The sequence below is a fragment of the Salvelinus alpinus genome, chromosome 8, assembly GCF_045679555.1.
Source record: "Salvelinus alpinus chromosome 8, SLU_Salpinus.1, whole genome shotgun sequence".
NCBI lineage: Eukaryota > Metazoa > Chordata > Actinopteri > Salmoniformes > Salmonidae > Salvelinus > Salvelinus alpinus.
This window is the reverse complement of record NC_092093.1, coordinates 54,867,712-54,882,866: the sequence shown is the minus strand read 5'-3', so window position 1 is coordinate 54,882,866 and position 15,155 is coordinate 54,867,712. Positions and strand designations below refer to the sequence as shown.

At 45.5% G+C, this 15,155-nt stretch overlaps 1 protein-coding gene across 1 annotated transcript in view; it reads left to right on the top strand.

The window, feature by feature from the left end:
- LOC139583295 (lanC-like protein 2) overlaps positions 1–11,201 on the top strand; it is a 51,031-nt gene extending 39,830 nt beyond the window's left edge. Inside the window, exons 3-4 of the mRNA XM_071414203.1 lie at positions 2,297–2,470; positions 10,238–11,201. Coding sequence (XP_071270304.1) covers positions 2,297–2,470; positions 10,238–10,315 — 252 coding nt within the window. The 3' untranslated portion in view covers positions 10,316–11,201. The remainder of the gene's footprint in view (positions 1–2,296; positions 2,471–10,237) is intronic.
- Positions 11,202–15,155: the final 3,954 nt, after the last annotated feature.

Below are 15,155 nucleotides of genomic sequence, written 5' to 3'. Positions count from 1 at the left end.
TGATCTGGGACCAGTTTATCCTTTTAGATCATAATGAATAAGATTACATGGACAAGGGAAGGGATCTGATCCTAGACCAGCACTCCTACACTGAGAGGCTTTATGAATACGGGCCCTGGTGTCACATTTTGATAACGGACTGAATTTAATGAAGCACGACAGTACATCCTAGCTTTGAAATGCTACAGTATATATATATATATATAATCACAGTCAATTTCAAGAGTCTTTGTTGAGGAATAGGTGGGTTTTTCTGCTGTTCTCAGCATGGCCTCTTACAAGCTGACTCACAGGAGCACTGAACCCACTCTCCTCATTTGCGATGACTGATGGAAGGGAGAGACAGAACACGTACACAAAGTGCATCGTCATTTTGTCTCTTTGAAAAAGTCTACTGCTACTATTCAGGTCCATGCCTTCTGTCAAGTTTTTCCTAGCCAATGGGCTTCTGCCACTGTGACAACTGATTGTAAAAAAGGGCTTTATAAAATCAATTTGATTGATCGATACTTTCTTTGGCTATTTCAGTCTCACCGTGTAATGTAAGGGCATTTGAATAGGTGTACGTTTATAAACTGTCATATAAGTTATAGTATTCTACCATGTTTCTTACATCAAATCATCTCAGATCCCCACCAGTGCATGGGAAGTTAGGAGCCTCATGTTATCTCCCTCTCCCTCCTTCCTCATGTTATCTCCCTCTCATCCCTCCTTCCTCTCTCCCTCATGTCATATCTCCCCTTCCCTCCCCCCCGTCCCCCGTCCCTCCTTCCTCTCTCTTATCCTCTCTCCCTCATGTCATATCTCCCCTCCCCGTCCCCTGTCCCTCCTTCCCCTCTCTTATCCTCTCTCCCTCATGTCATATCTCCCCTCCCCTCCCTCCCCTGTCCCTCCTTCCTCTCTCTTATCCTCTCTCCCTCATGTCATATCTCCCCTTCCCTCCCTCCCCGTCCCTCCTTCCTCTCTCTTATCCTCTCTCCCTCATGTCATATCTCCCCTTCCTTCCCTCCCTCCCCGTCCCTCCTCCCTCTCTCTTATCCTCTGTCCCTCATGTCATATCTCCCCTTCCCTCCCCCCCGTCCCTCCTTCCTCTCTCTTATCCTCTCTCCCTCATGTCATATCTCCCCTTCCCTCCCTCCCTCCCCGTCCCCTGTCCCTCCTTCCCCTCTCTTATCCTCTCTCCCTCATGTCATATCTCCCCTCCCCTCCCTCCCCGTCCCCTGTCCCTCCTTCCTCTCTCTTATCCTCTCTCCCTCATGTCATATCTCCCCTCCCCTCCCTCCCCGTCCCCTGTCCCTCCTTCCCCTCTCTTATCCTCTCTCCCTCATGTCATATCTCCCCTCCCCTCCCTCCCCTGTCCCTCCTTCCTCTCTCTTATCCTCTCTCCCTCATGTCATATCTCCCCTTCCGTCCCTCCTTCCTCTCTCTTATCCTCTCTCCCTCATGTCATATCTCCCCTTCGCTCCCTCCCCGTCCCTCCTTCCTCTCTCTTATCCTCTCTCCCTCATGTCATATCTCCCCTTCCGTCCCTCCTTCCTCTCTCTTATCCTCTCTCCCTCATGTCATATCTCCCCTTCGCTCCCTCCCCGTCCCTCCTTCCTCTCTCTTATCCTCTCTCCCTCATGTCATATCTCCCCTTCCCTCCCTCCCTGTCCCTCCTTCCCCTCTCTTATCCTCTCTCCCTCATGTCATATCTCCCCTCCCTCCCCGTCCCCTGTCCCTCCTTCCTCTCTCCCTCATGTCATATCTCCCCTTCCGTCCCTCCTTCCTCTCTCTTATCCTCTCTCCCTCATGTCATATCTCCCCTTCGCTCCCTCCCCGTCCCTCCTTCCTCTCTCTTATCCTCTCTCCCTCATGTCATATCTCCCCTTCCTTCCCTCCCTCCCTGTCCCTCCTTCCCCTCTCTTATCCTCTCTCCCTCATGTCATATCTCCCCTCCCTCCCCGTCCCCTGTCCCTCCTTCCCCTCTCTTATCCTCTCTCCCTCATGTCATATCTCCCCTCCCTCCCCGTCCCCTGTCCCTCCTTCCTCTCTCTTATCCTCTCTCCCTCATGTCATATCTCCCCTTCCTTCCCTCCCTCTCCGTCCCCTGTCCCTCCTTCCTCCCTCATGTCATATCTCCCCTTCCCTCCCTCCCTCCCTCTCCGTCCCCTGTCCCTCCTTCCTCTCTCTTATCCTCTCTCCCTCATGTCATATCTCCCCTTCCCTCCCTCCCCGTCCCTCCTTCCTCTCTCTTATCCTCTCTCCCTCATGTCATATCTCCCCTTCCCTCCCTCCCCGTCCCCTGTCTCTCCAGGTGTTTCAGGAGGAGAAGTACCTGAAGGATGCTGTGGAGTGTGGGGGAGGTGATCTGACAGAGAGGCCTGCTGAGGAAAGGTTATGGTATCTGTCACGGCACGGCGGGCAACGCCTACTCCTTCCTCAGCCTCTACCAGGTCACCCAGGAGAAGAAGTACCTCTACCGTGCAAGGTAGCACAATGAGTGTGTGTGTGTGTGTAGTGCGACTGAGTGTGCGTGTATAATTTAATATTTTCCTTTGTGCCTCTACCCCCTCTTCAATAGATGCAAAAATCTCACTTTCCTTGCTATTGTCATGGAAATAATTGTGTGTGTGTGTTTGTGTGTGTGTGTGTGTGTGTGAGAGAGAGAGTGACTCTGTGTGTGAGTGACTCTGTGTGTGAGAGTTACTCTGTGTGTGAGAGTGACTCTGTGTGTGTGAGAGTGACTCTGTGTGTGTGAGAGTGACTCTGTGTGTGTGTGTGTGTGTGTGTGAGAGTGACTGTGTGTGTGAGAGTGACTGTGTGTGTGAGAGTGACTGTGTGTGTGAGAGTGACTGTGTGTGAGAGTGACTGTGTGTGTGAGTGTGTGTGTGTGTGAGAGTGACAGTGTGTGTGTGTGTGTGAGAGTGACTGTGTGTGTGTGTGTGTGTGTGTGTGTGTGTGTGTGTGTGTGTGTGTGTGTGTGTGTGTGTGTGTGTGTGTGTGTGTGTGTGTGTGTGTGTGTGTGTGTGTGAGTGCGACTGTGTGTGTGTGTGAGTGACTGTGTGTGTGTGAGTGCGACTGTGTGTGTGAGTGACTGTGTGTGTGTGACTCTGTGTGTGTGTGTGTGACTGACTGTGTGTGAGAGTGACTCTGTGTGTGAGAGTGACTCTGTGTGTGAGAGTGACTCTGTGTGTGAGAGTGACTCTGTGTGTGAGAGTGACTCTGTGTGTGTGTGTGTGTGTGTGTGTGTGAGAGTGACTCTGTGTGTGTGAGTGAGTGTGTGTGACTGTGTGTGTGAGAGTGAGTGACTGTGTGTGTGTGAGAGTGACAGTGTGTGTGTGTGTGTGTGTGTGTGTGTGTGTGAGAGTGTGTGTGTGAGAGTGACAGTGTGTGTGTGTGTGTGTGTGTGAGAGTGACAGTGTGTGTGTGTGTGTGTGTGTGTGAGAGTGACAGTGTGTGTGTGTGTGTGTGTGTGTGAGTGCGACTGTGTGTGTGTGAGTGACTGTGTGTGTGTGTGTGAGAGTGACTCTGTGTGTGTGAGTGACTGTGTGTGTGTGAGAGTGACTGTGTGTGTGTGAGAGTGACTATGTGTGTGTGTGAGAGTGACTGTGTGTGTGTGTGAGTGACTGTGTGTGTGTGTGTGTGTGAGTGACTGTGTGTGTGTGTGTGTGAGTGACTGTGTGTGTGTGTGTGTGTGAGTGACTGTGTGTGACTCTGTGTGAGTGACTGTGTGTGACTCTGTGTGAGTGACTGTGTGTGTGTGTGTGTGTGTGTGTGTGTGTGTGTGTGTGTGTGTGTGACGGTGTGTGAGAGTGATGGAGTGTGAGAGTGACGGTGTGTGAGAGTGACGGTGTGTGTGAGTGACGGTGTGTGAGAGTGACGGTGTGTGAGAGTGACGGTGTGTGAGAGTGACGTTGTGTGTGAGATGCAGGGCTCATGAGCTCTTAGTTGATGCAGCAGTAGTGTCCTTCAGATCTGATTCATCTGTGTGATGAAGGAAGCATCCACACAAACTACGCTACACTACACTACGCTACACTGCACTACACTACACTGCACTATGCTACACTGCACTACACTGCACTGCACCACATTACGCTACACTGCACCACACAACGCTAAACTACACTGCACTATGCTACACTGCACTACACTGCACTACGCTACACTACGCTACACTATCTATGCTGCACTGCACTATGCTACACTGCACCACGCTACACTGCACTACGCTGCACTGCACTACGCTACACTGCACTACGCTACACTGCACTACGCTACACTGCACCACACAACGCTAAACTACACTGCACTATGCTACACTGCACTACACTGCACTACGCGACACTGCACTATGCTACACTGCACTACACTGCACTACGCTGCACTGCACTATGCTACACTGCACTACACTGCACTACACTGCACCACATTACGCTACACTGCACCACACAACGCTAAACTACACTGCACTATGCTACACTGCACTACACTGCGCTGCGCTACACTGCACTACACTGCACTGCGCTACACTGCACTACGCTACACTACACTGCACTACGCTGCACTGCGCTACACTACACAACGCTAAACTGCACTACACTGCTCTATGCTACACTGCACTACGCTACACTGCACTACGCTGCACTACGCTACACTGCACTACACAAACTACGCTACACTATGCTGCACTGCACTACACTGCACTGCACTATGCTACACTACACTACACTACACTACAGTACGCTACACTGCACTACACTACAGTGGACTACACCACACTACAGTACGCTACACTGCACTACACCACAGTAGACTACACTACACAACAATACACTACACTACACTACACCACCATACACTACAGCACACTACACCACGCTACACTACAGTACACTACGCTACACTACAGTACACTACAGTAAGCTACAGTACAGTATGCTACACTACAGTACACTACGCTACACTACAGTATGCTACACTACAGTACACTACGCTACACTACGCTACAGTATGCTACACTACAGTACAGTATGCTACACTACAGTACAGTATGCTACACTACAGTACAGTATGCTACACTACACTACAGTATGCTACACTACAGTACGCTACAGTAGACTACAGTACGCTACAGTAGACTACAGTACGCTACAGTACACTACACTACAGTACACTACACTACAGTACGCTAAAGCACAGTAGACTACACTACAGTACGGTACAGTTCAGTACACTACACTACAGACGGTACACCACACTACAGTACACTACAGTACAGTAGACTACACTACACTACAGTAGACTACAGTACAGTAGACTACAGTACAGTAGACTACACTACACTACAGTACAGTACAGTAGACTACACTACACTACAGTAGACTACAGTACACTACACTACAGTACAGTAGACTACACTACAGTAAACTACACTACAGTAGACTGCAGTACAGTAGACTGCAGTACAGTAAACTACAGTACGCTACAGTAGACTACACTACAGTAAACTATAGTACAGTAAACGACACTACATTACAGTAAACGACACTACAGTGCACTACAGTAAACTACACTACATTACAGTAAACTACACTACAGTGCACTACAGTAAACTATAGTACAGTAAACTACACTACAGTGCACCACAGTAAACTACACTGCACTACACCACATTACAGTAAAACTATAGTACAGTAAATTACACTGCAGTACACCACAGTAAACTACACTGCATTACAGTAAAACTATAGTACAGTAAACTACTGCATTACACTACAATAAACTACACCGCACTACACTACAGTAAACTATAGTACAGTAAACTACTGCATTACACTACAGTCAACTACACTACAGTGCACTACAGTAAACTACACTGCATTACAGTAAACTACACTACAGTGCACTACAGTAAACTACACTGCATTACAGTAAACTACACTACAGTATCCCTGTGTGTTCTGCGCCTCATTTCCCCCAGTTTGCTGAGTGCTGTCTAGACTACAGAACCCCTGGCTGCAGCATTTGTTTTGAAGGTTCAACTTTATTCCAACACAGAAAAACATCCTTGAATTATGTGACATTGTTCGTATTTTCTTCTCCCCATGTAATCAATGTAATAATCTCTCTGTCATTTCTGGGGGGAAAAACGCACGCCGAATTTGCTTTAAATATGTCTGACCGCTCTTGGACAAGGTCCAATTATGAAAAAGGCCCCGCCGACGCTCCACACAATTCCGTCCCTCAGAAATGACAGTCTCGTTCAATGGCCATAATGGCAAAATCAAAGCAGCGTTAACAACAAAATAAGCGGGACTCTGTGGATCTTTGAGTGGTAAGATTGTTTAGCTATGCTAACGATAGGTTATCTTTGTGTGGGAGAGAGAGAGGACGGATGTGGGAGGGAGAGAACGTATCAGAGGGCAGTAGAAGCGCGGTAATAAATAGAATTAATGACCTACTCATCCCTTTTTCAGTGTAGTAAAAGAGGGAGGTAGATGAGGAGACTGTCTCTCTGGTAAAAATGATTGGAGTGGAGACTGTCTCTCTGGTAAAAGACGGAGGTAGAGGAGACTGTCTCTCTGGTAAAAATGATTGGAGTGGAGACTGTCTCTCTGGTAAAAGACGGAGGTAGAGGAGACTGTCTCTCTGGTAAAAGAGAGAGGTGGAGGGGAGACTGTCTCTCTGGTAAAAGAGAGAGGTGGAGGGGAGACTGTCTCTCTGGTAAAAGAGAGAGGTGGAGGGGAGACTGTCTCTCTGGTAAAAGAGAGAGGTGGAGGGGAGACTGTCTCTCTGGTAAAAGAGAGAGGTGGAGGGGAGACTGTCTCTCTGGTAAAAGAGAGAGGTGGAGGGGAGACTGTCTCTCTGGTAAAAGAGAGAGGTGGAGGGGAGACTGTCTCTCTGGTAAAAGAGAGAGGTGGAGGGGAGACTGTCTCTCTGGTAAAAGAGAGAGGTGGAGGGGAGACTGTCTCTCTGGTAAAAGAGAGTGGAGGGGAGACTGTTTCTCTGGTAAAAGAGAATGTCTGCTGAGACACCTGATTTTCTTATTGGGGAGAACTAACATACTTTAACATGTTCAAATCAAGAATTGGAATGATCTAAAACTAGTGCATATATTGGCTATTTTCTTTCTTCTATATGCTCAAAGCTCTTTACATTGTCTGGCGAGAAACTCACCTCATTCTCTACCAATGTGTAACAACTACTACCTCTGTCATTGATAGAAGCAGAGAAGTGTAGTCTAACTTGTTGGGGAAGTCTCACAACACCGTGGTCAATAACCCTGGTGCTGGAGAGCTGTGCACACTATCTTTAGGATTAGTTAATTAGCTTGATTCAGGTGTGTAAGTGCTGGGCCTGGAACAAAAGCCGGATGATAACCACTGCCGTCGTACATCTCTAAGTTCTGTTTTAATGTTGAGAGGTTGTTTACTCGTTCACGTCATCTCTCTGACTCACTGTGACTGGTTGCTATGTGGTCATATTTGAATAATTATTTTTCTATAATTATAATCTGATAAGTTTTACGTGAAGTGAGTGTAAAGAAAACTTTGATTAGTTTGTTATCAGCAGGCCAGGCAAGGCTGAGTTTACATCACAGTACTGCAGTCAGGTACAGCATAAGACCTGTCAATAGGCACAGTCCAAATCGTCTGGTAGAGGGATGATGTTACCTACTGTTTGGCAAGGATGTTACCTTCTGTTTGGCAAGGATGTCACCTACTGTTTGGCAAGGATGTTACCTTCTGTTTGGCAAGGATGTTACCTTCTGTTTGGCAAGGATGTTACCTTCTGTTTGGCAAGGATGTTACCTTCTGTTTGGCAAGGATGTTACCTTCTGTTTGGCAAGGATGTTACCTTCTGTTTGGCAAGGATGTCACCTTCTGTTTGGCAAGGATGCTACCTTCTGTTTGGCAAGGATGTTACCTTCTGTTTGGCAAGGATGTTACCTTCTGTTTGGCAATGATGTCACCTTCTGTTTGACAAGGATGTTACCTTCTGTTTGGCAAGGATGCTACCTTCTGTTTGGCAAGGATGTCACCTTCTGTTTGGCAAGGAATGTCACCTTCTGTTTGGCAAGGAATGTTACCTTCTGTTTGGCAAGGAATGTCACCTTCTGTTTGGCAAGGAATGTCACCTTCTGTTTGGCAAGGAATGTTACCTTCTGTTTGGCAAGGATGTCACCTTCTGTTTGGCAAGGATATTACCTTCTGTTTGGCAAGGATATTACCTTCTGTTTGGCAAGGATGTCACCTTCTGTTTGGCAAGGATGTCACCTTCTGTTTGGCAAGGATGTCACCTTCTGTTTGGCAAGGATGTTACCTTCTGTTTGGCAAGGATGCTACCTTCTGTTTGGCAAGGATGTCACCTTCTGTTTGGCAAGGATGTTTGGCAAGGATGCTACCTTCTGTTTGGCAAGGATGTTACCTTCTGTTTGGCAAGGATGTCACCTTCTGTTTGGCAAGGATGTCACCTACTGTTTGGCAAGGATGCTACCTTCTGTTTGGCAAGGATGTTACCTACTGTTTGGCAATGGTGATACCTTCTGTTTGGCTCTGGTGAGTGTTCCCTATGCCAGCTTTGTCCCCCCATCCCCATCACTTGCTGTGTGCAGCCACATGAAACAACACGCCTGGCGCTTTACCTCCACATCTCCATGGTAACCAGCTGTTGCCCACGTCCGAGTAGATTTGTGGGCTGTGATTTGTTGGCCTTAACCCCCTTCCTCAATCCCTCTCACACACACACACACACACACACACACACACACACACACACACACACACACACACACACACACACACACACACACACACACACACACACACACACACACACACACACACACACACACACACACACACACACACACACACACACACACACACACACACACGCGCCCTTTCCCCATCCCTGCCTCAATTAATCTATCACTGATAAACAGGCTGGTAAAGAATATTGCAGCCGGTAAACTTATGTCCATATATTATAAATAATGTTGACTGTACAACCTAGAATATTTAATGTTCACATTTTGAAGTTACCTAATACATGCTGGAATATTTCACGTTACAGGTCTTCCCACAGTGTTGTGAGGGAATTTGTAGCTCTGTGAACTATTTCAGAGATTGAGACTTATGTATCTGTGTAAGATGTGCATGATCAAAACCATGTCTTCAGCCATTGTATAAAGTAGAGTGGTTGAGTGATTTGTAAGACAAGCTTTCATGTACAGGTAACTGCCAAAATAATGGAAACACTTGAGTAAATGAGGGATACAATGTATATTGAAAGCAGGTGCTTCCACACAGGTGTGGTTCCTGAGTTGATATCTTATTTATCATGCTTAGGGTCATGTATTAAAAGGCTGGGCAGGCCATTATTTTGGCTACCATGGCTATGCCCTCATAGGATGACAATGCCCCCATCCACAGGGCATGAATGGTCACTGTATGGTTTGATGAGCATGTAAACCATATGCCATGGCTGTCTCAGTCACCAGATCTCAACCCAATTGAAGACTTACGGGAGATTCTGGAGCAGCTGAGACTGCGTTTTCCACCACCATCAACAAAACACCAAATTATGGAATTTGTCCTGGAAGAAATGGGGTCCCATCCCTCCAGTAGAGATCCAGACACTTAGAACCTATGACAAGGTGCATTGAAGCTGTTCTGACTAGTGGAGGCCCAGCTTCCTATTAAGACACTATATGTTGGGGTTTCCTTTATTTTGGCAGTTACCTGTACATGTGGGCAATGACTGTATATGGATGGACAAATCCATCGATCATCGAATAGCGTATTGAAGCCAAATTAAGTCTGATAAATTGGCATCTCATGGAGACGTAACATGCGCAGTTAAAGTTAGTCCAGGAAATGACGTAAGGTAGCTCAGTGCTGCCCCCCTCTCATTGAGTAACTTAATTAGAAGGCTGACCAGGGTACTGCAGCGACTAAATTACCCTTAACAACTTCTGTGTACGATTTTTAAAGAATCAGTTCAAGGACATACATCTGGTATGTTAGAAGCAACTATCAGTTCCATGATTGTCTCAGATTTTTAAAAATGCACACGAATATTGAAATCTATAATGAGGGATCCTGTTTTCTGCAAACAATGCCTGCAGTACCACGGTCAGCCTTGAACTTCCGTGACTTCAATGAGAGGCGGCAGTCGTTCTCCCCGGATATGTGGTTATACTGTTGTTGTTTTCGCTTGTATTGTCAACCTGTTTTTTTGCTCCATCCAGGTATGGCCCGGGGCTATCCACTACCTGTCAGAACTGACCCAGTCCGAGTCTTCCCTCTTCCCAGCATTTGAACTTTGACCTGGGCATCTGGAGGTGTAGACTGTGACCTCATCCCCCTCCCATTCTGAACATTGTGGAACATTGTGAGAGATGAGCAGGGTTCTTAGATGAGATGAGGGGGTAGGGATGGGCAGTCTGGACCTTGCGGTCCGGAGATTGGGTCAGACATGGAACCTTCAGACCAGAACCTCCAAACTGCAGCCTGAGGAGAGATTTGTCACGTGAAGACTGTCACAGAAAAATGTACTGAAGACTGTTAAATACCACGTTGACCTTGGTGTTCTGCAGACACATGGTCAGACTGGAAACAGCCCATTAACTCTGTAAATGCTGTGTTTACAGTATGCGTTCTTGCCTGGAGTCTCTGATACAATGTTGGGTTTCGTTGTGAAAGGAAAGACAATGCATTTTTGTTAATTTGTGGGGTCTTTGCCGCTGCATGCCTATCTAGATTCTCCACCCCTCCTTTCAATGTGAATCCTAATCCTTGTCCCACACACAATGTTTCAGTGTGACGCTGGGGTTTCCCACCCAGCTCCCAGCTCCCCCCTCTTCCCTAGAGAGTCAGTCATTGTTGTCTTTGAATGGGGACGTCAGCCTTGGAATGTGCCCGCGTACGTCTGTCAGGTCGATGTCTAACGGTGAAGCGGCGTGGTTGTTCTCTTTGTATGCCACTGTGTTTAATGTGCTGAAGAGAATACTTGTGTTAAATACCACGTTGACCTTTTCCAGTGGATATCGTTTCCCTCAGGCGAACAGTTACATTATGAATGTTGTACAATGAACTAACGTTCTGTTATAACTTGGTGTTATACAATCCATAGTGGTATTGCACTGTAGGACTCAGTGTGATACATTTAACTGGTTAAATAAATAATCAAATGTCATTATGTAATTCCCAAAAGTACAGTCGTGGCCAAAAGTTTTGAGAATGACACAAATATTAATTTAAAGTCTTCTGCCTCAGTTTGTATGATGGCAATTTGCATATACGTCAGAATGTTATGAAGAGTGATCAGATGAATTGCCCTCTTTGCCATGCAAATTAACTGAATCCCCAAAAAACATTTCCACTGCATTTCAGCCCTGCCACAAAAGGACCAGCTGACATGTCAGTGATTCTCTCGTTAACACAGGCGTGAGTGTTGACGAGGACAAGGCTGGAGATCACTCTGTCATGCTGATTGAGTTTGAATAACAGACTGGAAGCTTCAAAAGGAGGGTGGTGCTTGGAATCATTGTTCTTCCTCTGTCAACAACTGTTACCTGCAAGGAAACACGTGCCGTCATCATTGCTTTGCACAAAAAGGGCTTCACAAGCAAGGATATTGCTGCCAGTAAGATTGTACCTAAATCAACCATTTATCGGATTATCAAGAACTTCAAGGAGAGCGGTTCAATTGTTGTGAAGAAGGCTTCAGGGCGCACAAGAAAGTCCAGCAAGAGCCAGGACCGTCTCCTAAAGTTGATTCAGCTGCGGGATCGGGGCACCACCAGTACAGAGCTTGCTCAGGAATGGCAGCAGGCAGGTGTGAGTGCATCTGCACGCACAGTGAGGCAAAGACTTTTGGAGGATGGCCTGGTGTCAAGAAGGGCAGCAAAGAAGCCACTTTTCTCCAGGAAAAGCATTGGGGACAGACTGATATTCTGCAAAAGGTACAGGGATTGGACTGCTGAGGACTGGGGTAAAGTCATTTTCTCTGATGAATCCCCTTTCCGATTGTTTGGGGCATCCGGAAAAAAGCTTGTCCAGAGAAGACAAGCTGAGCGCTAACATCAGTCCTAGTGTCATGCAAGCAGTAAAGCATCCTGAGACCATTCTCCCCCCATGTGTGGGGTTGCTTCTCAGCCAAGGGAGTGGGCTCACTCACAATTTTTCCTAAGAACACAGCCATGAATAAAGAATGGTACCAACAGATCCTCCGAGAGCAACTTCTCCCAACAATCCAGGAACAGTTTGGTGACGAACAATGCCTTTTCCAGCATGATGGAGCACCTTGCCATAAGGCAAAAGTGATAACTAAGTGGCTCGGGGAACAAAACATCGATATTTTGGATCCATGGCCAGGAAACTCCCCAGACCTTAATCCCATTGAGAACTTGTGGTCAATCCTCAAGAGGCGGGTGGACAAACAAAACCCCACAAATTCTGACAAACTCCAAGCATTGATTATGCAAGAATGGGCTGCAATCAGTCAGGATGTGGCCCAGAAGTTAATTGACAGCATGCCAGGGCAGATTGCAGAGGTCTTGAAAAAGAAGGGTCAACACTACAAATATTGACTCTTTGCATCAACTTCATGTAATTGTCAATAAAAGCCTTTGACACTTATGAAATTCTTGTAATTATACTTCAGTATTCCATAGTAACATCTGACAAAAATATCTAAAAGACACTGAAGCAGCAAACTTTGGAAATTAATATTTGTGTCATTCTCAAAACGTTTGGCCACGACTGTAATTATTTATCATTAGAGGGCCATAAACAATTAATAATGCTGCATTATCCAAGAAAGGTTAAAATCTCACCTTTCTGGAAAACAATAGTTATACATTTCTGAGGTTTATCACTTTTGATATGAAATATTTTGATGTATTTCCTATTCAACAAAACTGTATAAGGCTTGAAATGACATTCTTTCTAAATATAGTCAAATCTGATTATAAAACGATAACTATAATATTTCACTTTCTTTATAACTGTAAAATACACATTTGTACGTTTTAGTATTAGAGAAAATGTGCCTATTTTCTAAAGGTCTCTTGATTAAACCGTCTGTCCCGTCACTGTGAATGTCTCAGAGCTCTAGTTCTGCTTCCTGAACTCATTAGGAACTCGCCTTTCATCTCATTAATCTTGGTCGGTCTATTTGACATTTATTTTAAATGTAACCTTTAACTAGGCAAGTCAGTTAAGAACAAATTCTTATTTACAATGACGGTCTACCCCGGCCAACCCCGGACGACGCCGCCCTATTGGATAGGGCAGCCCAACCTGGTCAGAGCATTTCCTATTATTCTGTACGTAAATCTGAGACACTCCATTTAGTATGATATGTATTCATTTGTTGTCCATCACCCATTTCGTATGATATATTACAATTAGTATTGTTACAAATTTGCTAAAAAATGTACAATATGTTACGAACTCTAGCTAGGTGGCTAATGTTAGCTTTAAGTTTAGGCGTTAGGTTAAAGGGTTACGGTTAGGGGAAGCATAAATACTGTAGTTGCAAAGTGTTGGTCCCATGAACTGAAATAAACTCCCAGAAATGTTCCATACACACGAAAAGCTTATTTTTCCTCACATTTTGTGCACAATTTTGTTTACATCCCTGTTAGTGAGCATTTCTCCTTTGCCAAGATAATCCATCCACCTGACAGGTGTGAAATATCAAGAAGCTGATTAAAACAGCATGATCATTACACCCTGTACTGGGGACAATAAAAGGCCACTAAAATTTTCAGTTTTGTCACAACACAATGCCACAGATGTTTTGAGGGAGTGTGTAATTGGCATGCTGACTGCAGGAATGTCCACCAGAGCTGTTGCCAGAGATTTGAATGTTCATTTTTGTACCATAAGCTGCCTCCAATGTCGTTTTAGAGAATTTGGCAGCAAGTCCAACCTGCCTCACAACTGCAGACCACGTGTAACCACGCCAGCACAGGACCTCCACATCGTCTGAGGGGGGGTGCTGAGGAGTATTTCTGTCTGTAATAAAGCCCTTTTGTGGGAAAAACTCATTGTGATTGGCTGGGCCTGGCTCCCAAGTGGGTGGACCTCCCAGGCCCACGCAGGGCTGCACTCCTGCCCAGTCATGTGAAATCCATAGATTAGGGGCTAATGCATTTATTTCAATTGACTGGTTTCCTTCTATGAACTGTACCTCAACCGTTGGGTTGCTAGATGTTAGCGTTGTACATCTGACCAACCACCCTACTTTCGTTTTTGCTTTAAGTAACCATCGGTCTTATGTAACCATACGACACATAGCATACTAAATGGAGTGTGTAGGATTTACGTACAGAGTAATACGAAATGCTCTGTGACCAGGTTGTTCAGCCAGGAGTTGGAGAGTCTGAAGAGCAAATGAAAATGGTAGGAGGGCATCCCAGCTTCAAGTGGTTTGAGTTTACATCCTATGTCAGACAGGCTGAGAGAAAAAACCTGTGTCCGTGGGAACCAGGGCTATCGCTCAGTGCAAGCCATTTCGGTCTACCGTGTCCACAGATCAATTTATAAGTGAAATTGTCGGTCGGTACCAGAACCACGCAGAAATGTGGCTTCTAGCAAATGTAATGCAATAAGCAAAATACATGGATACCATTTTATAAAATGTTTAGGGAGTGTCACATTCTTTGTCAGAATAGGAATGAATGAAAATACTAAACAGTTTTCCATCCTGAGAATATTTAAACAAATGTGACCCAGTAAAAAAAAATTATATATATATTTTTTTAAATTCTCAAAGCTGGACTGAAGTGAGACGGCAGTCACGTACAACTTTAAAGTGAATAAATCAACACCAACTTTGATCAGAAGGAAACTTTATTAACCACATCTCATTGGATGGATAATTACTTTTTTTTTGTAGTAACATAAAATGGCAAAAACCAACCGACCGCTACCACAGTCAAATAAAATCCTCTAGCTCCACGATTTAAACCTCTGTTGCATAGTTAAAATTATTTAAATAAAAAGTCAGATTAGCCAAATGTCTGCACAACATCCAATACTAAACACTTACCCTACTATAGATCACCCTTCTTGGTTCTGCTCTAATTGTGTCCATGTACACAGTTTGCCAGCTATCTACAAATAGACTTGAAATGTCCACGAGGATGTTGCTCTATG